The sequence below is a fragment of the Sycon ciliatum genome, chromosome 1 (assembly GCF_964019385.1).
Source record: "Sycon ciliatum chromosome 1, ocSycCili1.1, whole genome shotgun sequence".
NCBI lineage: Eukaryota > Metazoa > Porifera > Calcarea > Leucosolenida > Sycettidae > Sycon > Sycon ciliatum.
The window spans coordinates 91132531-91157828 of record NC_088643.1 but is presented as its reverse complement, the minus strand read 5'-3'; the positions used below and the strand labels follow the sequence as shown (position 1 = coordinate 91157828).

The 25298-nt window shown below is 47.9% G+C and overlaps 1 protein-coding gene across 2 annotated transcripts; it reads right to left on the bottom strand.

The window, feature by feature from the left end:
* Window positions 1-594: 594 nt before the first annotated feature.
* LOC135806426 (lysosome membrane protein 2-like) lies at window positions 595-25298 on the bottom strand. 2 transcript variants are annotated; one of them, XM_065320603.1, is made up of 13 exons: window positions 25016-25297; window positions 22107-22261; window positions 19981-20155; window positions 19378-19479; window positions 18184-18285; window positions 9869-10004; window positions 9573-9654; window positions 7744-7907; window positions 7136-7266; window positions 6313-6392; window positions 3733-3790; window positions 3397-3502; window positions 595-1718 (listed from the first exon to the last, which is right to left on the bottom strand). In XM_065320603.1, the coding sequence occupies exons 1-13, from the start codon at window positions 25118-25120 to the stop codon at window positions 1597-1599; spliced, it is 1518 nt and encodes a 505-aa protein (XP_065176675.1). In that variant the 5' UTR covers window positions 25121-25297; the 3' UTR covers window positions 595-1596. The 2 variants fall into 2 exon arrangements, with proteins under 2 accessions (XP_065176675.1, XP_065176676.1); XM_065320604.1 differs by lacking the exon at window positions 3733-3790 and having other exon boundaries at window positions 1595-1718; window positions 25016-25298.

Below are 25298 nucleotides of genomic sequence, written 5' to 3'. Positions count from 1 at the left end.
AGTGGCTCAGTGTTACACGACTTTCTTTGCAGGACTCCATGTAGTGCATGGCATGACCAGTGTTGTAATGTACTGTGGCAGTGCCTCACCATCCCAACCGTTCCTGGTCCAGCAGATGAACAAGCCCCGGTCCAGCATATGAGGGAGTCTGGACTGCATAGGCCATGTGATGCATACCTTACACTGTACACGCAATACTGGTACATGGTGGTGTGGACCATCCCTACTATACTCACATCACCTCCAAGTCCAAGTGGAATGACCCTGCCTGGTTGATGTGTATACAAGATAGGGCTGTGCCACTCCAGTTTCTTCATCCATCAAAGGCCTGGATGGGCCCCATGCACTCCTGCAGGCATTATGTCAATATGTGTGTAGGTCATGGCTGGGTGCCAGTGGGTGGGTGGGGGGGGGGGGGGGGGTGGGGGTCGTCTCTGGTTCACCATACATACCCATGGCCAAGCATGCTGTCATCATGATCTTAACTGATTACATCAAGAGTCCAGGGGGGGGGGGGGGGGTGTTATGGACTTTTGAAGACTTGATCCACTACAGCCGCCATGGTAAGAAGTTAGAACAAGGACAAAGGGCTGCGAGAGTATTAAAAAATCTATCAAAGTGAAAAATAAGGCAACAGATCTGTGCTGTGGATGCTGTCAGTGTGCAAGGCATTTAGAATAAAGCCAGCAGCAGCAGCGCAGTGGTGCTCGATGAAACAAGCCTCAGAAGTATCCAGATGAACCCAACAGTATTTTAAATAATACCTACAGAGCTGAAAAACTAGGAAGTTAGAGCCAAGACAAGAGCAGCTGCATAGCACAAGATGATGATAGAGATATGTCACTTGAATGTGAACGATGGCACACCCCGGGTGCTTCTAAGTGGAATACGCTCTGTAGTACAGAACGAATTGGTCTAGACTTTATTATTAGTAAACGAAGAGCTAGGAAGTTAAGCTGAGTAAGTAGGTAAGTACAGAAAGAGCATCGGCATTAGCGCACACAAACAGAGGCCAATGTCACTAGTCTCATCGTCATCATCAGCAACAATGGCACCGATGTATTTAATGGAAGGCCTACCATATCTGTAGGTGCATCGATACCATGCCGCAGCAGCAGCAGCAGGAACGGCGCTGTCATCATAGAGTATCTCTCAGTCCCAGACAGCGAGACCATATTCGACGTAAAATAAACTAATGCGTTCAGGACAGCCCGCACTCTAAGTATCTGTATGCTGGCGATGGAGCAAAAGCAAGCGGCCAGCGCGAAAATCTGACTCAAGGCAAATAAATATTCTCTGCTGTCCCATGGTGACAGCTATTGTCTACTGACCTTACAGTGAAGCAGCAGCAGCACTGTCAGTAACATGTGGATATCTGCTGGCCTGCTGGCCGTCTGTTGCTGACGCTGTGCAGTGCATGTGCACCAGCATAGTACGAACAGTAATCTTCAGCATGTCTAACAATACACACAGAGAGTGGTACTGGTACATTGGGGACTAGTAAACAACTACTGAATACAGCAGTTGTGACTACAGCAGTTGTGTTGACATTGAAGAGAAGTTGTATCATCTCTGTGATCTTCCCAACTATAATTATCATCGTGCATCCTCATCGTCATCGGAGAAATTGACCAGTGGCTGGTGCTCTCCACTTTCACTGCGACAATAGCGTCGCAATCCACTCACTATCAACATTGTGCTGATGAAGATTAGAAGGCCTACACATGGTAGCACATGGTCATTGGGACACATGACAATACCGATCAGGTGATAGCAGCAACAACGTTTGTGAATTTATAACAACAACAACAACAACAACAACAACAACAACAACAACACCTGTGTAGGGGAAAAGATCTCAGGAGCAATGGAGGGTTTTGGTCCCCAATGGATGTGTTCAACACTTAGGCGGCTAGGCCACATAAAAATTAATAGTGCTTTGGGTGTCGGCCACCCACCCGTACGTTTCGATGTGTTCTAAAGAGTTTCATGTACTGTTGCTTACAGTACTGTCAGTAGCCTGACTAACAGCAACATTGCCCATCACTCATGCCCATCACTCATTGCAAGGGCAGAGAAACAAGCCCTGGCTGGTCCTCCGAGCATGTTCACTGGGCAGCATCTTTGCTATTAGGCGCGTACGTGAAGCATGCTCTTGCACAAGAACAGCTGGACGACCTCGATAGGATGAAGAAAGATGTACCTTTCTATTCCGGGTCTGCACAGCTGCTGCCCATGGCCATGCACTCCACAACATCTTATTCACATCTCTGCTATTGGCATGCATTGACCATGTGCAGCTTGCATACTATTCCTGTGCAGACAAGCAGCCATAGGTATGCTGCCACTAAAGAGGAGAGAGGCCATGGCGGATCAGGACCTCCAGAAGAAGTTCAAGGTCATTCTGCCAGCATGTACGTCTGTGCTGCTGCTACCCAGCGGACAGCAGTCACACGTCAGCCGCGGAAGCAACTGCTCAGTGTGGCTGATAACTTCATTGAATGCAAATGCTGTCTACCGGTCCACCTACCTGGGCACCTCTTTTCCGGACAACATTGATACTTCATGGCAAAGTAACCCAATTTCCTCTTCACTCCTAGTTCAACACTTGAAATGCTCTTTGTTTATCTCTCAGTTTGATCGTGGTTTTAAGCGTTTATTATGGATGATCCAGTTTGTTTTGAACGATATCGTGCAATTTTGTTTGACAACATTGGGAATGTTTAGCCCCTCACCAGCTATTTATTGCCCAGGTTCAGCATACATTTCTCTTCTTTTCTCTTTACTTGTTAGTATGTTCACCACTCATCCGCCTTTTTTCTAAACATTTATATTTTTTCTTATTGGTCCCATCGGCCTCTTTATATTTGTGCAGCTGCACTGTTGAGCTTCCGATGTAAAAAAAAAAACACAACAAAAACACCGTTGTGATGAATAGTTCCGTGTGCATTTCTTGTGCATTCAATGATAATGTTTGAGCTCAGCAGAACAACTCTTTCTAGTGTCAGTAGATGGTAACATAGAGCTACATGTTCACAGCCGACAGTGAGATGTGAACTGAGCTGCCACACACCCTGTCGAGATGCCGAGATAGATTCGCACTCGGGTCGTCTTCAGTGATTGGCTGATATAGTGCGGGTGTCAATGACGACGGGCTTTATTGCTACCGTGTTTTCCTAGGCAGGCTTTATCGGCTCACAGCGGGGAGAGTGGCTCATCGCCTACAACCATAGAAAGGGTACGGTATAAACCTGAAACACACTTCTTTCTTTGTTTGATGTGGCCTTAGCACATGCAGTTGGAAATCCACCATCACACCAAAATACTACTTGCAAGAATCGCTAGCATGCACAGTCATGCACAGTCATGCACAGTTGGAATATGAACAAGGCTCACCTCCACCACCGATAGCAAAATACATGTACTTGGAGGTAACTATCCTGTATGGTAGGATGACAGACTTGTGCAGCTTGGCGGCATCTCCAGGCAAGATAGTTGCACACTGTTGCAAAAAGTGGAGACACAAACACAATTTTAACAGGTAAGGTGCCTACACACAAACAAACAAGCAAGCAAGATATGGCAGCAGACATGGCGGACAAACACACTAGCAGATACAATAGTAGCAACAGCAGCAGTAACAGCAGCTAACAGCAGCAGTAACAGCAGCAGTAACAGTAACAGCAGCAGCAGCAGCGGCGGCAGCAGTAACAGCAGTAACAGCTCGCTTACTTCTTGTATCCAGAATACAGGGAAGTAAGTATGGCGGATATTTTCAATGCCAAAGTGCCTGTAGTATGTAACAAGATTGCAAATACCAATTAAAATACACACACCCACACACACACCCACACACACAGATTGACCAAAAGCCGGCGTAGGAGATCATTTTTTGTGTGGGAGAGGACGGTATTGGCCAGAGCATAACATACAGTCAACTTCGCTTATAACGACACTTGACGGGGCATCAGAAAAGTGTCCTTATTCGCGAAGTGTCGTTATACCCGAAGTCTCATCACACGTGTCACAATTGGATGGGACTTTGCTCTGAGCATGAATATTATGTCGTTATTCGCGAATTGTCGTTATATCCGCAGTCGTTATTAGCGAAGTTGACTGTACACTTGATATACAGTACACCTTCAGAACAACGTGCATACAAGTGGCGTCAAAATAGGGCTGAAACGATCATTCAATAACTCCTAACGATCAACCAATATCATGAACGATTGATTTATTGGTTTTATCGATTGCTGTTGGCTTTACCCGTGTACTGTAAAACCAGAAAGTCTAAAGCGGGATTCACAGAAGCTTGTTTGCGATGCGACAGCCGCGAAACCGGGAAATCCCCAAATCGCAGCCATCTCGCACCCCACGCAACTGCCGCAACTGGGCCATTGCAGAAGTAACTGTTAGTTGAGCTTGGCTCAACTTTTGCGATGCGACAAGCGATTTGGCGTACAATTTTGACCTTTTCTACAGCTAAGTTGTACAAAGGTTCAAGAGTTGCCTGTAAAATTGTACAAGTTGTACCAAACGGTGCGATTACCATGGTCACCAGCAGGTGACATACCCACCTGCATTGAACTTCGCGCCAAATCAGCAAGGCGTCGTCGCATCGCTGACTTCTTCTGTGAATGGTATTTCGCGAGTTCACATCGCACGCCTCCGTCGCAAATCGCGTCGCATCACCCATCACATCGCAAAAAAGCTTCTGTGAATCCCGCTTAACGAGTCACAATGTTTTAACGACCAATTTTTTTCGTTATTTGAAGAAACGTTATTCCGAACCCAGTTCGAGATGTCTGTGTAAAGATGCGCATACATCGATGCACGTTCTCGGTGGCTAGGTAGCCATCGTTGAACTTTCTGCACGTTATCATGCCAAAATTACAAAACGTTAAACTTTCGGTCGTTAAACTTTCCGGTTTTACAGTACCTCAAACACCAGTTTATGAAGAAATACCACGATAACTTCGCTACTTTAGAAATTTGTGGCTCCGGACCGCACTGTTGACAGCTGTAGACATCTGGCTGGTTTTATCAACATGAACTAGAAAATGTCATGTTGTTTCTGGAGCGAAGAATCTTGTCATCACCCTCTGGCAACTGCTCTTATCGCCGGCCATGCCCGCAAATGAACCAAAAAGACAAAGTCTTCACTACCGATCTCTTTCAAAGCCACAACTCAATTTTACTGCACTTGAAAGTACATGACTGTACTTGAAGTACTCGTGTTCACTACCGGATGGAGTGCAAGGTCTAGAATACTGTCACTGATATGCATGCATGAAAAATCGTTAGCACTCGTTTTGAACACTACTGTAACGATTATCGACTGCACTCTTTTAAAACGATCGATATGCGAGTTAAAATGGCAATAAATAAGATAAATTGTGCACTCATAACAACAGCAAAAATGAAGAAAGTCAAGTTCCATAACGTTTTCTTGTGACTGTCATCAGTGGAACGCCGTCACATAAAAATGTAATAACTAAAACACACACTTATATACATGTAGCTAATATGGTTTCAGGTAGAAATACAGCAGCTAACAAGTACAAAAAGCGAAGTTTGCACCTTTGCAATGTGTGAATATAGTGTATGTGAGAAAGGTAGTGGCAGATGAATGTGATACTGTGTGAATGAATGTAATGGTGCGTGTGTATTACTTGAAGAGTGTGAGTGATACGTTTTCTTTCTGTTCACATAGCACAGGGTCACGAGTAAGAATATACACAGCTTCCAACACCTGCAATTGCTTGAAGAAACGTGCGCAACGAATAACACTAAACCAGGAATCGTCAAACACCTTACGACATTCTGGACTGGACACCAAATGCTTGTACACTGCAGACTTCCTCTTTACCTTTCTCACATACACTATATTCACACATTGCAAAGGTGCAAACTTCGCTTTTTGTACTTGTTAGCTGCTGTATTTCTACCTGAAACTATTATTAGCTACATGTATATAAGTGTGTGTTTTAGTTATTACATTTTTATGTGACGGCGTTCCACTGATGACAGTCACAAGAAAACGTTATGGAACTTGACTTTCTTCATTTTTGCTGTTGTTATGAGTGCACAATTTATCTTATTTATTGCCATTTTACGACTATTGTCTCCTCGTCGATTGTTTAGATATGCGAGTTATCGGTATAATTGTTTCAGCCCTACGTTAAAACTAGTATTTCGTAGCCGAGGTACTCAATATCCAAAGGAAAAATGGGTGGTAAGGGCGCATGCGAATTATGGAATAGAATGTATATAAAATTCATACCACATCTGCATAGGACAAGACACACTTACTCGGCCAAATTGCCACTGTAGGGTTCAATGTACAAGTTAGTCTGCAGGGTCTTGACAGCATTTAGCGTAACGCCGGTGATCTAAACACACACACACACACACACACACACACACACACACGCAGGAGCAGATGAGCGTCAGTCTCAACTCAAAGAAAGAGAAAATATCAATGCATCGTATCCAGTGAGTGCAGTGTAAGAGTTCAATGCTTGTATGCAGGCCAATGAGCAGTCATAGAGAATGTGTGTATCAGGGGCGTCGGACACGGTACGGTCACTACGGTATTGACAGTACCACTTTTTGCCCCAGGTACCCCGTGAATCAATAAAATACACTGATCTGGACTCTAAATTTCCAAAAATGTTGGCTCCGCCATCCCTCTCCCACGAGTAAACTGTACTTCAGATGACTGACCATACCACCCTAAAATACCTTCCCAAGCCCCTGTGTATGCAGGGCAACGAGTGCTCCTACACACGTACGTTCGGCAGAGCGGAGCTATTTTCTAAGTACACTGGGATGGAATGCTAGATTAAATTTGTCACCGCCACTTTGTATCAAAACAGAATTGCCAATACTATGCACAGGTCTAACCTTGTTAGTACAACATCGGTAACCACGGATACAACTTACAAGGCAAATCTCATTAGCAGACAACCATCAAAAATCCCCTGGTGGCTGAAACGCGTACATTCACGTCCGGATAGTAGACACTACTCATTATGAGACAAACAACTTGAACCCCCCGGGGGTATCTATTAACAAGGGTAGGCCCGTAGTTAGAATTCCCTTAATCCGCAAGTCCCATGCACCTGAAACTTACTGGCTCAACATCCAGCGCAGTGTCCAAGATTCGACCAATGGGAGCACGCGAAGCATGAATACTGGCATTGTCACGGAGCTGGGGTTCGCCATGGAGGAAATGTGGCTTGCTCACAAAGATAGGGAAGCCACCTAAATACCATGCACCACAAAGAAGAAGCAGAAGAAGCAGAAGAAGCAGTCAAAACAGCAGCAGCAGCAGTTGTACTAATAATTGAGCCGCACCATGACAAAAGGATGCTTATGGCAAAAATTTCACAAACTGAGTTATGGATACAGCGCAATGGCTGAATTCTCACTGCTTCTGTTTAAAAAAAACGCATTCAAAAAGCTTGATAAATCGCAACGAAAACTAATCGAATTCAAAAAGAAAATGTGCACTCTCAATACTGCATACTCCACTTTCAAACGAGTTTTTTTCTCATTTTGATGTCTCGTGCCATAAGCACCCTTTTGTCGTGTCGGGGCTCAATTATAATACCTACGCCATCACCAAGCTGAGATCTCAGAACGAACAAATTCATTCTCAGATACTGCTAATTGTCTACTGGTACACCGGGTGTCCCTATTCCAGAAAACTCTACAAGTGGGAAATGAGTTCAGCTCTACCTTGTATAAACGATATATTCAAGAGACCGCTGGGACCGAATGCGAACCAGCCAGCCTGCTCCGGGTTCTGTGTGGCATTCTCCATCTCCGATTCGGGCAATACATAGCGCCTGCATGTAATCCTATCCACTTTCACATCCTCCGTGTACTGCAAGTCGAAACTCCTAGTAGGTAAAAAAATACAACAGTGATAGTGACAGCTACAATCATAGCAATATATAAAGCTGATTGACAGCTGAGGTAATATGAGAGAGAGAGAGAGAGACACACACACACACACACACACACACACACACACACACACACACACACACACACACACACACACACACACACACACACACACACACACACACACACACACACACGCACGCACGCACGCACGCACGCACGCACACACACACACACACACACACACACACACACACACACAGTGAGAGACAGATAGATCAAACAGCTGGAAATAGTATGCAGTGTCATCAAGATTGTAGAGACTTGTGGTAACAGTCTCCAGCTCACTCAGACAATAGCTACCAAAAGTGACCTAAACCAAGGTTGTGCAACTTCGTAGAGAATGAACCCTCGGCAAAGTTATGGTTTTGTTTACATCATCGTGCATGGTGGCCTTTGCTGCATCGCACACCAGTTTACTAGTGGCGAAACACCCAAACGTCTCTTATTCACATGCCTCAGATATGAGCACGTCTCTCTACCGGGCACATTCGACGTGTGCTTCGATTTCAAGTTTCTTTCAATCTCTTGTACGCACATGCTTATTTTTTAAACCCTTGTCACTGCCAACCTATGTAATCCACACATTGTCATCAATGGACTGAGTGCTAGATAAACTTCATCAAAAACTGACATGACACGTGGTAGGTGAGCTTCCTGAGCTACGGGTAGTGCCCGGTCCCAAGGTGCCCACATAACAATGTATGATAATTCGAACCTCGAACTGGGCATGACCGCTTAATTAGAAGTGCAACGGAAGCCAGCGCGCGCAGCCCGAATATTTGCACATGATTCGCATAAACTGAATGGGTTTCTGTCAGGGAGTGCTATTTTTACTACGCCGCTGGTCGCTAAAAGCGGGCACCATCGCCCACGCAATGTAAGTTTTTGTCGTCGGCGGACCCCACGGAAAGCTGGTATCCAGAGTTGCACACTTTTGCCTTGTCTTCGGAGCTTATGTCCTCTTGGTGTCACCAAGGTAATCCCTATTGTACATTGCTAAACAAATGAAATTCACAGTTTGCGTGAGACTCGGTTAGGTCGAGTTTTCCGCATCCGCAGGAACACCACCCTCAAGGATAGCTCCCAAAACAGTGTGTGTGTGTGCGGGGGGGGGGGGGGGAGAGAGAGAGAGAGGAAGTAGATCAGACCCACCACCAAAGTGGTCCAAAACCGAAAATCCCGTTATGCATTGCTACTTGTACAAAAGGTGAACTAAAAATGCACGCGCATTTCCCTTCATTACCTCAGTGATGCGGTGATTCGCCCTGTACCTACATGCATGGTGTGACAGGATATCCTGCAAATCATGATGGTTGCCTAAACAAAGGGTTTTGAAGAAGTGGGAGTGATAATTATTATGTGGCATAGCTGCGGAGTTATACACACTGGTTAACGTACTGTTGGTCTCATGGTCATAAAGGAATTCCCGTACCTCTACCAACTTCTACCAGCCTCAAACCTGGTAGATCTGGTTGAGGAAAGCAGAATCACATTTACCAAAAGAGCGAAACCTATAGAATAAAAACAAATGATGCTTTGGCCAGAAAAGACTCCATACATGTACCAATAGGTTAAAGTACGGCATCAAAACCAACCTGTTCACTTGGTCAACAAAGGCATACACCAGCTTCACATCATCACGGTCCAAATAGGGACGGAAAACCGTACCGGCGGTGCCTGCAGAAAACAGCCCAATACGCCGTGAGCATTGTCTATACATTTACTGAGACATGTGGCAACTTTAATATCTGCCCATACTGTTGAGTGGAGCATGAAAAGGACTAAAAAACGGTTCCGGGCGAGAGAGAGAGAGAGAGAGAGAGAGAGAGAGAGAGAGAGAGAGAGAGAGAGAGAGAGAGAGCCAGACAGAGAGTAGGGTACAATCGCTTACCATTAATCATGTTGGCATATTTTGAGTTCCACGCATCCAATTCCTTTTGTCCCAACCAAGTAATGAACTTAGCCACTTCATATTCATCTGTGCGTCCAGTATTAATAGAGCTTTCACGACCCACTGTGTTGTTTTTCTGCACCATTATAAGCAATACAAACACACACACACACGCACACACACACATACACACACACACACACACACACACACACAACCACACACATACACACACAAGCACGCACGCACATACATGCACACACACACGCGCATACATGCACGCACACGTACATACATGCACACACACGCACACACGTGCACGCGCACACACAGTGAGTATTAACAAAAACTGCTGTATACTGTACACACACTACAATATTATTATAGTACTGCAAGGAAAGCAGATAAGAAAAGTGTGATGTGTACACAACAAAAATTTAATAAAAATTAGTGAAGGCTGTTGGTTTGAACATTGGAGATCTGTTAGAGCTAGGTGTCAGGTTGCTGAACGTCTCAGTAGTCTGTCAGTTTCATGCCCAATTATCATGTTTTCTGACTGCTTATTATCTAGTTACAGTGGCTGCCGGTTACTCGTAACTCGTACGCATGGGTCCTCTATTATTTTACAAAATATATGATTAATAAGTAAAGCGAATTGTACCGGCAAAGCTAAATGAACGTGTAACACAATATACATGTACATACAAAACAGAAAGGTTCCAGGCTGTCAAAAGAGTGGTCAATGCCCGAGGGCAGAGCTACTTACAACAAGTAGAGGAGGATGACAAATTCGCTGTGACTCTCGAGTTTCACGCACTAGGCGATCACCAGACAACAGCAATGAAAAAATCTGGATGCTGGCGTATATACAGCAAAACCAGTGACTAACGACCACCCCTTGGGGCCAGAGAAAGCGGTCATTAGTAGCAGGTGGTCCTTAGTTAGAGATTTGCACCGCACAACCATAATATGAATGTGAGACCGTCCGTGCCTGGCGAAGTGGTCTGTAGTACCAGGCTGGTCACTAGTCACGGTGGTCTGTAGTACCAGGCTGGTCACTAGTCACGGTGGTCTGCAGTACCAGGCTGGTCGCTAGTCACGGTGGTCTGTAGTACCAGGCTGGTCACTAGTCACGGTGGTCTGCAGTACCAGGCTGGTCACTAGTCACGGTGGTCTGCAGTACCAGGCTGTTCACTAGTCACGGTGGTCTGTAGTACCAGGCTGGTCGCTAGTCACGGTGGTCTGTTGTACCAGGCTGGTCGCTAGTCACGGTGGTCTGTAGTACCAGGCTGGTCGCTAGTCACGGTGGTCTGTAGTACCAGGCTGGTCGCTAGTCACGGTGGTCTGTAGTACCAGGCTGGTCGCTAGTCACGGTGGTCTGTAGTACCAGGCTGGTCGCTAGTCACGGTGGTCTGTAGTACCAGGCTGGTCGCTAGTCACGGTGGTCTGTAGTACCAGGCTGGTCACTAGTCACGGTGGTCTGTAGTACCAGGCTGGTCGCTAGTCACGGTGGTCTGTAGTACCAGGCTGGTCGCTAGTCACGGTGGTCTGTAGTACCAGGCTGGTCACTAGTCACGGTGGTCTGTAGTACCAGGCTGGTCGCTAGTCACGGTGGTCTGTAGTACCAGGCTGGTCACTAGTCACGGTGGTCTGTAGTACCAGGCTGGTCGCTAGTCACGGTGGTCTGTAGTACCAGGCTGGTCACTAGTCACGGTGGTCTGTAGTACCAGGCTGGTCGCTAGTCACGGTGGTCTGTAGTACCAGGCTGGTCACTAGTCACGGTGGTCTGTAGTACCAGGCTGGTCGCTAGTCACGGTGGTCTGTAGTACCAGGCTGGTCACTAGTCACGGTGGTCTGTAGTACCAGGCTGGTCGCTAGTCACGGTGGTCTGTAGTACCAGGCTGGTCACTAGTCACGGTGGTCTGTAGTACCAGGCTGGTCGCTAGTCACGGTGGTCTGTAGTACCAGGCTGGTCACTAGTCACGGTGGTCTGTAGTACCAGGCTGGTCACTAGTCACGGTGGTCTGTAGTACCAGGCTGGTCGCTAGTCACGGTGGTCTGTAGTACCAGGCTGGTCGCTAGTCACGGTGGTCTGTAGTACCAGGCTGGTCACTAGTCACGGTGGTCTGTAGTACCAGGCTGGTCACTAGTCACGGTGGTCTGTAGTACCAGGCTGGTCACTAGTCACGGTGGTCTGTAGTACCAGGCTGGTCGCTAGTCACGGTGGTCTGTAGTACCAGGCTGGTCACTAGTCACGGTGGTCTGTAGTACCAGGCTGGTCGCTAGTCACGGTGGTCTGTAGTACCAGGCTGGTCACTAGTCACGGTGGTCTGTAGTACCAGGCTGGTCACTAGTCACGGTGGTCTGTAGTACCAGGCTGGTCACTAGTCACGGTGGTCTGTAGTACCAGGCTGGTCGCTAGTCACGGTGGTCTGTAGTACCAGGCTGGTCACTAGTCACGGTGGTCTGTAGTACCAGGCTGGTCACTAGTCAGGGTGGTCTGTAGTACCAGGCTGGTCACTAGTCACGGTGGTCTGTAGTACCAGGCTGGTCACTAGTCACGGTGGTCTGTAGTACCAGGCTGGTCACTAGTCACGGTGGTCTGTAGTACCAGGCTGGTCACTAGTCACGGTGGTCTGTAGTACCAGGCTGGTCACTAGTCACGGTGGTCTGTAGTACCAGGCTGGTCACTAGTCACGGTGGTCTGTAGTACCAGGCTGGTCACTAGTCACGGTGGTCTGTAGTACCAGGCTGGTCACTAGTCACGGTGGTCTGTAGTACCAGGCTGGTCACTAGTCACGGTGGTCTGTAGTACCAGGCTGGTCACTAGTCACGGTGGTCTGTAGTACCAGGCTGGTCACTAGTCATGGTGGTCTGTAGTACCAGGCTGGTCACTAGTCACGGTGGTCTGTAGTACCAGGCTGGTCGCTAGTCACGGTGGTCTGTAGTACCAGGCTGGTCACTAGTCACGGTGGTCTGTAGTACCAGGCTGGTCACTAGTCACGGTGGTCTGTAGTACCAGGCTGGTCACTAGTCACGGTGGTCTGTAGTAGCAGGCTGGTCACTAGTCACGGTGGTCTGTAGTACCAGGCTGGTCACTAGTCACGGTGGTCTGTAGTACCAGGCTGGTCACTAGTCACGGTGGTCTGTAGTACCAGGCTGGTCACTAGTCACGGTGGTCTGTAGTACCAGGCTGGTCACTAGTCACGGTGGTCTGTAGTACCAGGCTGGTCACTAGTCATGGTGGTCTGTAGTAGCAGGCTGGTCACTAGTCACGGTGGTCTGTAGTAGCAGGCTGGTCACTAGTCACGGTGGTCTGTAGTACCAGGCTGGTCACTAGTCATGGTGGTCTGTAGTACCAGGCTGGTCGCTAGTCACGGTGGTCTGTAGTACCAGGCTGGTCACTAGTCATGGTGGTCTGTAGTAGCAGGCTGGTCACTAGTCACGGTGGTCTGTAGTAGCAGGCTGGTCACTAGTCACGGTGGTCTGTAGTACCAGGCTGGTCACTAGTCACGGTGGTCTGTAGTACCAGGCTGGTCGCTAGTCACGGTGGTCTGTAGTACCAGGCTGGTCACTAGTCATGGTGGTCTGTAGTAGCAGGCTGGTCACTAGTCACGGTGGTCTGTAGTACCAGGCTGGTCACTAGTCACGGTGGTCTGTAGTACCAGGCTGGTCGCTAGTCACGGTGGTCTGTAGTACCAGGCTGGTCGCTAGTCACGGTGGTCTGTAGTACCAGGCTGGTCACTAGTCACGGTGGTCTGTAGTACCAGGCTGGTCACTAGTCACGGTGGTCTGTAGTACCAGGCTGGTCACTAGTCACGGTGGTCTGTAGTACCAGGCTGGTCGCTAGTCACGGTGGTCTGTAGTACCAGGCTGGTCACTAGTCACGGTGGTCTGTAGTACCAGGCTGGTCACTAGTCACGGTGGTCTGTAGTACCAGGCTGGTCACTAGTCACGGTGGTCTGTAGTACCAGGCTGGTCACTAGTCACGGTGGTCTGTAGTAGCAGGCTGGTCACTAGTCACGGTGGTCTGTAGTACCAGGCTGGTCACTAGTCACGGTGGTCTGTAGTACCAGGCTGGTCACTAGTCACGGTGGTCTGTAGTAGCAGGCTGGTCACTAGTCACGGTGGTCTGTAGTACCAGGCTGGTCACTAGTCACGGTGGTCTGTAGTACCAGGCTGGTCACTAGTCACGGTGGTCTGTAGTACCAGGCTGGTCGCTAGTCACGGTGGTCTGTAGTACCAGGCTGGTCACTAGTCACGGTGGTCTGTAGTACCAGGCTGGTCACTAGTCACGGTGGTCTGTAGTACCAGGCTGGTCACTAGTCACGGTGGTCTGTAGTAGCAGGCTGGTCACTAGTCACGGTGGTCTGTAGTACCAGGCTGGTCACTAGTCACGGTGGTCTGTAGTACCAGGCTGGTCACTAGTCATGGTGGTCTGTAGTAGCAGGCTGGTCACTAGTCACGGTGGTCTGTAGTAGCAGGCTGGTCACTAGTCACGGTGGTCTGTAGTACCAGGCTGGTCACTAGTCATGGTGGTCTGTAGTACCAGGCTGGTCGCTAGTCATGGTGGTCTGTAGTACCAGGCTGGTCACTAGTCATGGTGGTCTGTAGTAGCAGGCTGGTCACTAGTCACGGTGGTCTGTAGTAGCAGGCTGGTCACTAGTCACGGTGGTCTGTAGTACCAGGCTGGTCACTAGTCACGGTGGTCTGTAGTACCAGGCTGGTCGCTAGTCACGGTGGTCTGTAGTACCAGGCTGGTCACTAGTCATGGTGGTCTGTAGTAGCAGGCTGGTCACTAGTCACGGTGGTCTGTAGTACCAGGCTGGTCACTAGTCACGGTGGTCTGTAGTACCAGGCTGGTCGCTAGTCACGGTGGTCTGTAGTACCAGGCTGGTCGCTAGTCACGGTGGTCTGTAGTACCAGGCTGGTCACTAGTCACGGTGGTCTGTAGTACCAGGCTGGTCACTAGTCACGGTGGTCTGTAGTACCAGGCTGGTCACTAGTCACGGTGGTCTGTAGTACCAGGCTGGTCGCTAGTCACGGTGGTCTGTAGTACCAGGCTGGTCACTAGTCACGGTGGTCTGTAGTACCAGGCTGGTCACTAGTCACGGTGGTCTGTAGTACCAGGCTGGTCACTAGTCACGGTGGTCTGTAGTAGCAGGCTGGTCACTAGTCACGGTGGTCTGTAGTAGCAGGCTGGTCACTAGTCACGGTGGTCTGTAGTACCAGGCTGGTCACTAGTCATGGTGGTCTGTAGTACCAGGCTGGTCGCTAGTCACGGTGGTCTGTAGTACCAGGCTGGTCACTAGTCATGGTGGTCTGTAGTAGCAGGCTGGTCACTAGTCACGGTGGTCTGTAGTAGCAGGCTGGTCACTAGTCACGGTGGTCTGTAGTACCAGGCTGGTCACTAGTCACGGTGGTCTGTAGTACCAGGCTGGTCGCTAGTCACGGTGGTCTGTAGTACCAGGCTGGTCACTAGTCATGGTGGTCTGTAGTAGCAGGCTGGTCACTAGTCACGGTGGTCTGTAGTACCAGGCTGGTCACTAGTCACGGTGGTCTGTAGTACCAGGCTGGTCGCTAGTCACGGTGGTCTGTAGTACCAGGCTGGTCGCTAGTCACGGTGGTCTGTAGTACCAGGCTGGTCACTAGTCACGGTGGTCTGTAGTACCAGGCTGGTCACTAGTCACGGTGGTCTGTAGTACCAGGCTGGTCACTAGTCACGGTGGTCTGTAGTACCAGGCTGGTCGCTAGTCACGGTGGTCTGTAGTACCAGGCTGGTCACTAGTCACGGTGGTCTGTAGTACCAGGCTGGTCACTAGTCACGGTGGTCTGTAGTACCAGGCTGGTCACTAGTCACGGTGGTCTGTAGTACCAGGCTGGTCACTAGTCACGGTGGTCTGTAGTAGCAGGCTGGTCACTAGTCACGGTGGTCTGTAGTACCAGGCTGGTCACTAGTCACGGTGGTCTGTAGTACCAGGCTGGTCACTAGTCACGGTGGTCTGTAGTAGCAGGCTGGTCACTAGTCACGGTGGTCTGTAGTACCAGGCTGGTCACTAGTCACGGTGGTCTGTAGTACCAGGCTGGTCACTAGTCACGGTGGTCTGTAGTACCAGGCTGGTCGCTAGTCACGGTGGTCTGTAGTACCAGGCTGGTCACTAGTCACGGTGGTCTGTAGTACCAGGCTGGTCACTAGTCACGGTGGTCTGTAGTACCAGGCTGGTCACTAGTCACGGTGGTCTGTAGTAGCAGGCTGGTCACTAGTCACGGTGGTCTGTAGTACCAGGCTGGTCACTAGTCACGGTGGTCTGTAGTACCAGGCTGGTCACTAGTCATGGTGGTCTGTAGTAGCAGGCTGGTCACTAGTCACGGTGGTCTGTAGTAGCAGGCTGGTCACTAGTCACGGTGGTCTGTAGTACCAGGCTGGTCACTAGTCATGGTGGTCTGTAGTACCAGGCTGGTCGCTAGTCATGGTGGTCTGTAGTACCAGGCTGGTCACTAGTCATGGTGGTCTGTAGTAGCAGGCTGGTCACTAGTCACGGTGGTCTGTAGTAGCAGGCTGGTCACTAGTCACGGTGGTCTGTAGTACCAGGCTGGTCACTAGTCACGGTGGTCTGTAGTACCAGGCTGGTCGCTAGTCACGGTGGTCTGTAGTACCAGGCTGGTCACTAGTCATGGTGGTCTGTAGTAGCAGGCTGGTCACTAGTCACGGTGGTCTGTAGTACCAGGCTGGTCACTAGTCACGGTGGTCTGTAGTACCAGGCTGGTCGCTAGTCACGGTGGTCTGTAGTACCAGGCTGGTCGCTAGTCACGGTGGTCTGTAGTACCAGGCTGGTCACTAGTCACGGTGGTCTGTAGTACCAGGCTGGTCACTAGTCACGGTGGTCTGTAGTACCAGGCTGGTCACTAGTCACGGTGGTCTGTAGTACCAGGCTGGTCGCTAGTCACGGTGGTCTGTAGTACCAGGCTGGTCACTAGTCACGGTGGTCTGTAGTACCAGGCTGGTCACTAGTCACGGTGGTCTGTAGTACCAGGCTGGTCACTAGTCACGGTGGTCTGTAGTACCAGGCTGGTCACTAGTCACGGTGGTCTGTAGTAGCAGGCTGGTCACTAGTCACGGTGGTCTGTAGTACCAGGCTGGTCACTAGTCACGGTGGTCTGTAGTACCAGGCTGGTCACTAGTCACGGTGGTCTGTAGTAGCAGGCTGGTCACTAGTCACGGTGGTCTGTAGTACCAGGCTGGTCACTAGTCACGGTGGTCTGTAGTACCAGGCTGGTCACTAGTCACGGTGGTCTGTAGTACCAGGCTGGTCGCTAGTCACGGTGGTCTGTAGTACCAGGCTGGTCACTAGTCACGGTGGTCTGTAGTACCAGGCTGGTCACTAGTCACGGTGGTCTGTAGTACCAGGCTGGTCACTAGTCACGGTGGTCTGTAGTAGCAGGCTGGTCACTAGTCACGGTGGTCTGTAGTACCAGGCTGGTCACTAGTCACGGTGGTCTGTAGTACCAGGCTGGTCACTAGTCACGGTGGTCTGTAGTACCAGGCTGGTCACTAGTCACGGTGGTCTGTAGTACCAGGCTGGTCACTAGTCACGGTGGTCTGTAGTACCAGGCTGGTCACTAGTCATGGTGGTCTGTAGTAGCAGGCTGGTCACTAGTCACGGTGGTCTGTAGTAGCAGGCTGGTCACTAGTCACGGTGGTCTGTAGTACCAGGCTGGTCACTAGTCATGGTGGTCTGTAGTACCAGGCTGGTCGCTAGTCACGGTGGTCTGTAGTACCAGGCTGGTCACTAGTCATGGTGGTCTGTAGTAGCAGGCTGGTCACTAGTCACGGTGGTCTGTAGTAGCAGGCTGGTCACTAGTCACGGTGGTCTGTAGTAGCAGGCTGGTCACTAGTCACGGTGGTCTGTAGTACCAGGCTGGTCGCTAGTCACGGTGGTCTGTAGTACCAGGCTGGTCACTAGTCATGGTGGTCTGTAGTAGCAGGCTGGTCACTAGTCACGGTGGTCTTTACTTACAGGTGTTACTGTACCCACAAAGTTAAGACGGAGGAGTCACAATGAATTTTTCATCCTCTTCTACTTGTTTTATATACATGTAAATACGCAACATGCAATGAAGTAAAGAATTAATTTCAGTGCGAAACAATGACATTGCTCATTTAGCTTTTCCAGTACAATCCTTCTGATGAGATGGCAATGAAAACATAAGGTACTGAACTGTAGCTAACGGTGTCACTTTACTTATTGCGTTCATATCTTTCTTGTCTCCCTAACACCTTTAAAAGCCTATAAGTTAAGCTTCAATTAACTCACCAAAAGTCCAAAAACTTCTGGAATCAGTCCTTGTGACAGCTCATTCATGAACTCAGAGAAGTTAGTCTGCTTGCCCCAAATCAATTTATCTGGCGTTATTGTCTGCAAGAAAAACGCGCACAACAGAAAAAGGGGAAAAAGTCCAGATAGCAAACAGATATTCACGGATGTTCTTTTGGTATTACAGTAGAGTCGCACGCTGAAGAACGTGAAGCCCAAGAACGTCCAGCCTGAAATACTAAGAACACCACAGCCTAAAGCTAAGAACGGCGGTATTGGTTTTCTGGCAGCTTGTCGGATACATATGATCCAGTACGCACTGTTTCTAAGAACGTGCTATAAGAACACAGTCAGATAGCTGAAAAATAAGAACGTCCCAGGCTAACCCCTTGGAAACAACGTTCTTGGGCGCGCGACTCTACTGTACCCGTGTGCCAGTAGTTACAAGGAGCAATACTTAAAGGACAATTTTCCTGGACCGGTCAAAGCACACTAAACATAACAAACATACACCCTTACGACTGCGAGATTAAACAACTACTTCAGTATCAATGACACTATACAGGGTGCTAGCCAGGTCAAAATAGTAGGGGGGGGGGGGGGGCAGGGAAAACAGTTACCCCGTAACCCATTTTTTCCCATTTTCAAAATAACTGTCTTGCAATGCGAATTGCAAAGTACAGGGCGAACACCTGACTTCATCCCAGACAAATGTACCTTTATGAACCCACAACAATGATAGTGACACGAAAATGGCTTGCGAATGTGTTCACTCTGCTAAGTACACATGCATACCAATGTGTGACTAATCCAAGTTGCACACACTGTCCCAACCTGACTGCCCACGTAATTGAGATTCGGGAGCCATCCGGGCATTATCGATAATTTTCTCGGGACAAAAAAGTTTACTTCTGACTCTCCCCCACCCACCTACCCAACCAAACGAAAAATACATTGACTTGACAGCTAGAATGGATTGATAATTCAGCTATCAATATTTTTCAAAATGACAACTCTCCTCGACCCACCCATCCACTGAAGGAACTTTTTTCGTTTTGTGTAAAAGATCGATAATTGTACTCGTACTGGCAAATGAAGTACTATGAACACTATTATTCAGCCCTCATGGCCGTCCGTGTACAAGCATGACCAAAGAAGGTATGAAGCAAAGGGCTCGGAGGTCGGTGCACTCACTTCGAATGGCTGGACATGAAGATCTGCCAAAACGCCATACTCAAACAAGCCACAAACCGGTGCCAGGATAGATAAGGGATTCTTGCACAGCGCTAGAACAGACTAGGAAATGAAAACAAAACAAGCACACATACGCACACACACACACACACACACACACACACACACACACACACACACACACACACACACACACACACACACACACACACACACACACACACACACACACACACACACACACACACACACACACACACACACACACACACACACACACACACACACACACACACACACACACACATACGCACACACTCCTTCCATGTATTGTATTGTATTTGTATTTATGGATTCTGTGAGGGCACACCAACCACCCAATGTGCACCCGCAGTTATACATACACACAAACTCAACACAATGTCAAAGGCGTTGCCAAACCCTTGCGGAAGTGCTTCCTCCGGCCTCACACTGAAAAAAGTCTGGAAAAGGTTCTAGATTCCCCACTTGCAATTGGGTACTTTGAACTACATTCCCAGCGCAGGTATAGTAGAATGAGCAGTACATTGTGCATAGCTACGGCAATAAGCCCATTAGACTTACATGGAAAAGCACATTCGGCACAATGAGCTGATCTGTCAAGGGATTGAGGTGCACTCCTTTGTTTGCAGCATTGGTTTTCGTTGCATTGAATACATAATAGGCGTGATGGTTGAAGCGCACAGTATTGCCATCATCACTAAACCGGATGCTGTCTGGTACTGGGCCAGTGTACTCACTGTCAGAAACACACATGCATGCACACACACACACACACACACACACACACACACACACACACACACACACACACACACACACACACACACACACACACACACACACACACACACACACACACATGCACACACATATACACACATACGCACATATAGCCACACACAAACAGACACGTACACACACACACACACACACACACACACACACACACACACACACACAGGAGCACATACAATCATACACACATGTATACACAGGCACGATAATGCACACATACACGCACACAGGAGCACACACGCACGTACACACACGTACACACACACACACACGCACACATATGACCATAACTTACACAAGTCAGCAATGGAACAAGATTATTTTTTTATTTCTTGTTACTCTGAGTTTCATGATTATTTACCAATCTTCAGACAACAATGATGATGTTGAGTCACCTCCACTGCGCTCTTTAGCCGACTAGACTCTCCCGCACACAACCATCACCACTGCGAGGACACTTCCGTAGACGATATTGAAAATTCCTTCAGACAGCTGTTTCGCTAATACATAGCTCATCAGTGAAGGTTAGGCCATGGTAAAAAATAAAGTTGATTCTCAGGTCATGAGCCTGTGAAAATCGGTGCGAGCGAGCGATTTTTTATTTTATTTCCCACATTTTTTTTATTTCCAAAGATAGGGTCACACATATGTACGTCACAGGTTCATATAATTATTAATTTATTATTCAGGACATGGAGTAGAAAAATACCGGTATTTTACTACTCCCTGATTCATGCCTTTCGCATTGACCGTTTTCATGTGGGCATATGCATGCATAGAAATTTAAAAAATCGTCGGTGCGCCGCCAAAAATCGGTGCGCGCGTACTTGAGAATCAAAGATAATTTTTACCATGGCCTTAGGTTCACTTAAAAGCCCATGTGCTTATGCCCGGGTATAGATTGAATGATTAGCTATGCCAGTTTTGTATGTGGAAAACCCTATATAATAGCAGTTTGGTCTATATTTCTAATCATTCAACATTCACTGATGCGCTATGTAGTAGCGAAACAGCTGTTCGAAGGAATTTTCAATATCGTCTACGGAAGTGTCCTCGCAGTGGTGATGGTTGTTTGCAGGAGGGTCTAGTCGGCTAAAGAGTGCAGTGAAATGGTGGAGGTGACTCAACATTTCTTCAATGGCCGAGAGCTCTGTCGCACCCTGGAACAATGATGATGAGGAAGAGTATGAAGTCTGATGGTGAAGGGTTTTTAATTACTTCGAAGTAACTCATGGGAAGTGCCACATAAGGTGTTGTCAGTTGATGATCACACGAAAGCTATGACAACATATGGTCACAGACTGACATATGAAGTACTACTTTGAAGTATGAACATGACACAGCGTGTGTTCACACTCTGGAACATACGAGCAAACACAGACATGAACTCACGCGCACGCACGCATGTACCCCCCCCCCCCCCCCCACACACACACACTCAGATCCAAACGCCTATAGGGACAGACAAGGCGAAGAACTGAGACAAAGGATGGGTGGCATGCCAAGCTCCCGTGGCAGAGGGTCCTCGTTAGGTGTACCACAACTTGAATACTGTAGTGTCTTGTATAAAAGCCTGTTTTGAATACAAGCCTGATTTTTAAGATACAATGTCAGCACATAAGCCTGGTTTTAGTATTGACATATATAGAGATGCGTGGTTTGAATAGAAGCCTGACTTGAACAGAAGACTAGCACTGACATCGGCTTATACGGCCGTAAGCACCTGCTTTTGTACGCGACATTACGGTATTATCAATTTGAGTTGGAACTGCTAGCCCAAACACCACATGAATAAAGTCACTGCTGAGTCCGGTAAGGCCTTTCACGCCATTACTCTTTTTAAAAATCAGTACAGAGCAACAAAGTTATCAAGCACAGCATTGACAACTTACTCATACGTATACGGCCCAATCTCGTCCAACTGTGGTACAGATCCATTCAAGACGTCGTCAAGGTTGGTGATATTAAAAATATAGATATTAAAATCTCTAGTGACGGGCTTCACCCAAGACGTGTAGAGTGTAGTGCCGTTGGCATATTGTAGTTGCTGCAGAAAATAGAAGAAACAGCAGAAAGAACAGACGGTTAATGTCATCATCCTAACATGAATCTGATGCTCGGGATACCGTATTTGAGAAGAGAAATTAGCGACAAACCCGGCTATTACATTGAAATCAGTAACTCCACGATGCGCTCTCGACCGACCCACTTTATTTGCACATCACCACTATAGCCAGGAAAATTCAATTGAGATTTTGATAATGAATACCTGCCAAGCACTGAGAGTGCTTTTTTTAAAGGATGACCCCAACAATTTGTGACATTATTGATTACAATTGTAGATGATGATGATGATGATGATATGATCACATGTTTACGCATGTTCAAGGCTCAAAAGAGGTTTTCAGGGACTGTTCATGGAAGGAGTACTAGTAGATCCACTGGTGCTACAGCTATGACGGTACAGAATCAATAAGGACAACTAGACAAGTCACTTGGAGTGCTCCAAGAACAATATCAAGACTTGTTTATTGTACACTGGTTTTCGGGATAATCGAGAGGAATTTCGGGATCGCGGGAGCTCATCCGAAAATGCGGGATACTTGGCAGGTACGGTATTGTCAGTCCTTCCAGCTGTTCTGCTCCAACAAAGCTCATCAGCAGGGATAGAAGACAATGAATGGTTGACTGAGGTGAACGAATGATACAATACAGGGTAATATGATAATACTAATAATAAAAGGTGCGCTAATGCGCCAGTTTTGCCTGATATAACATTATTCTCAGTCAATCATCCATAGTCTACTACCTCCACTGATAAACTCTGCTGGAGCACTGGAGCAGAGTACGGTGACTCTCACACATTTCAATCAGCCTGCTGGTGTATTGGGCGGTCGACAGAAGGAGAACATTCTTCATTGAGTAGGTCAGGTGAACCCGTTTTGGTGCCTCCACTCAATATGAACAATAAAGGAAGAGAGTACTTAACAAATGGCCAAGACGGAGCCCCTGACGTAGTCAGGCAGGGTGCTCCTCTGCCCCAAGACTGCTCAACACCCGTATAAGGACAAGGTATACCTGCATGCTCATCCTCACGGACCTCAGCTGATTGAAGAGCTTGAGCCTTTTGAAGATGACATGTTCAATCACCAAAAAGCTTGCCCTATTGCTTTCCCTTCCGTGCCTCGCTTCCTACTATGCTCAGGATGCCTGTTTTGGACCATCAGTTGCCTGATGGTCGTGGAAACTCTGCATCCTCCTTTCTCTCTGCAGTGTGGAAAGATCTGCCATATAAGGGCATTGAACACACTTCGGGTGGTGGAACACTCTTCAGGCTTTGATGCTTTGAGCACTCTTCGGGCGAGCACTCTTCGGGCTTTTGAACACCCTACTTACTTACATGTACATGAAGAAGAATATTCCAAGTACCGTAAAATCCCACCAGAGCGCCCCTACCTCCGCGACCCTTCTAATAGGTCCAGGTGGGGAGCTGAGGTCGGTGAGGAGGAGATGGACGAGTCTACTTGCCACATTCAGTAGTACATGAACAAGTACTCACCCTACATGAACTGTGCGTGCGTCTCGTACACCGAGCAAAGGTCAAGAGCAGGGAGTCGTACAAACCCGTCACAACCCAGGGTTTGTTCGATCCCTGGTCAAGAGGGTGTGAACTGTTGCGTACATTTCCAACCGGGTCGAGCACACGTCTGCAGTGCAGTGCGGCATCACACTTCACAGAGTCATACGATAATACAATCATTATCACTTCCCTGACAAGAATTCATGGAGGGACGCATGGGAGAGACGGGGCGTCCGGCGGGATTTTACAGTACATGTGCATCTAAATTTCTCATGCACTACGAACTATGGCCTGCACACTGCCCTACTTTCCCTCTAACCTGGTACAGTAAATATCGGATATAACGTGCCCCTTTGATTTTCGAAAATGTATCACTATATCCGGTGCATCACTATAGCCGATTTGCATGTTTGACCGACACATGGCACATGACTGCACATGAAATGATGCGTACACGCTGGAAAAAGCATGCTGAAAGTGCATGCATGCTCCGCGGACTGTGTACCGGTGCATGACACAGAGCAGTGCATGGCAGTGCAGTACGAGTACAGACTGTACATGTACTAGAACTTCGATACATCATGTGGCATGGCTGCTTCTTCAGCGTGTTCTCCAAAAAAAGCCTGAGCTGGATCCGTACTCACGTAGATCTCGGTGTCCAACGAGTTGCGTAGAGCCAGAAATAGACATGAGTGGCTGTGTACGTGAGTTGGCAACATCATTGTGAGAGGCAACACAGCCAGAAACGGACAAGAGCATGCAGAAAGATCACTCTTGATCATTATATGCGATATTTTCCTGTACATTTGATATGGTTTGCTTCCTGAAGTCCATCACAATAAGCGATATATCGGTATAGCCGATAATAGTGTATATAGTGATATTTTAGCTGTATTTTTTCTGATTTGATTTTGATTTTGACGTGTTCTATCACTATAACCGGTATATCATTATATCCGGTCACTTTATAAACGATACTTACTGTACTGTGTCTTCGCTACGTGTGTATTGTGCTGTACTCGTCTGCGGTGGCTCTCATCGACACTGTGTCACAGTGTGTGCCTGTCAGTTATCATGGTTATGCCTTGCTGGAACAGTGTCCTATGAAAGCTTCAAGTCCTGATATCATGCCTATCCAGCAACCCACTCCTCTTACGGACAAGACAAAAATTGACATCATTGCACCCTTTTTAGTTCCTACTCTTCTTCCTCGTCACTTACCTGCTTCAGGAGTCTCCGCACCAGATAGGGAGAACCGATGGCAGCCACTAGGATAATTGCACCTAGAATGATCAAGAGAGTCCCTGCAACACCTCGATTACACATTCTCTCGGGTAGAGAGCTGCAGGGAGCTAAGGACTTCACTGCTTCAGAACACCAAGGAAACAAAACACCTACAGCCTGGCCTAGACGAGGATGTAACACTTCATATCCCAAACCAAAAAAATACTGGGAAGAAGCTTTTGTTTGACTATCCTGTCGTGAACATTATGAAAGTGCTCGA

Coding starts and splice junctions, on each gene's coding strand:
- LOC135806426 (XM_065320603.1), bottom strand. CDS start 25,120: ATGTGTAATCGAGGTGTTGCAGGGACTCTCTTGATCATTCTAGGTGCA. Junction 10,005..18,183: donor CAGAAGTTTTTGGACTTTTG/GTGAGTTAATTG, acceptor ATAATGGTGCAG/AAAAACAACACAGTGGGTCG. Junction 1,719..3,396: donor TTTTGCTATCGGTGGTGGAG/GTGAGCCTTGTT, acceptor TACCATGTGTAG/GCCTTCTAATCTTCATCAGC.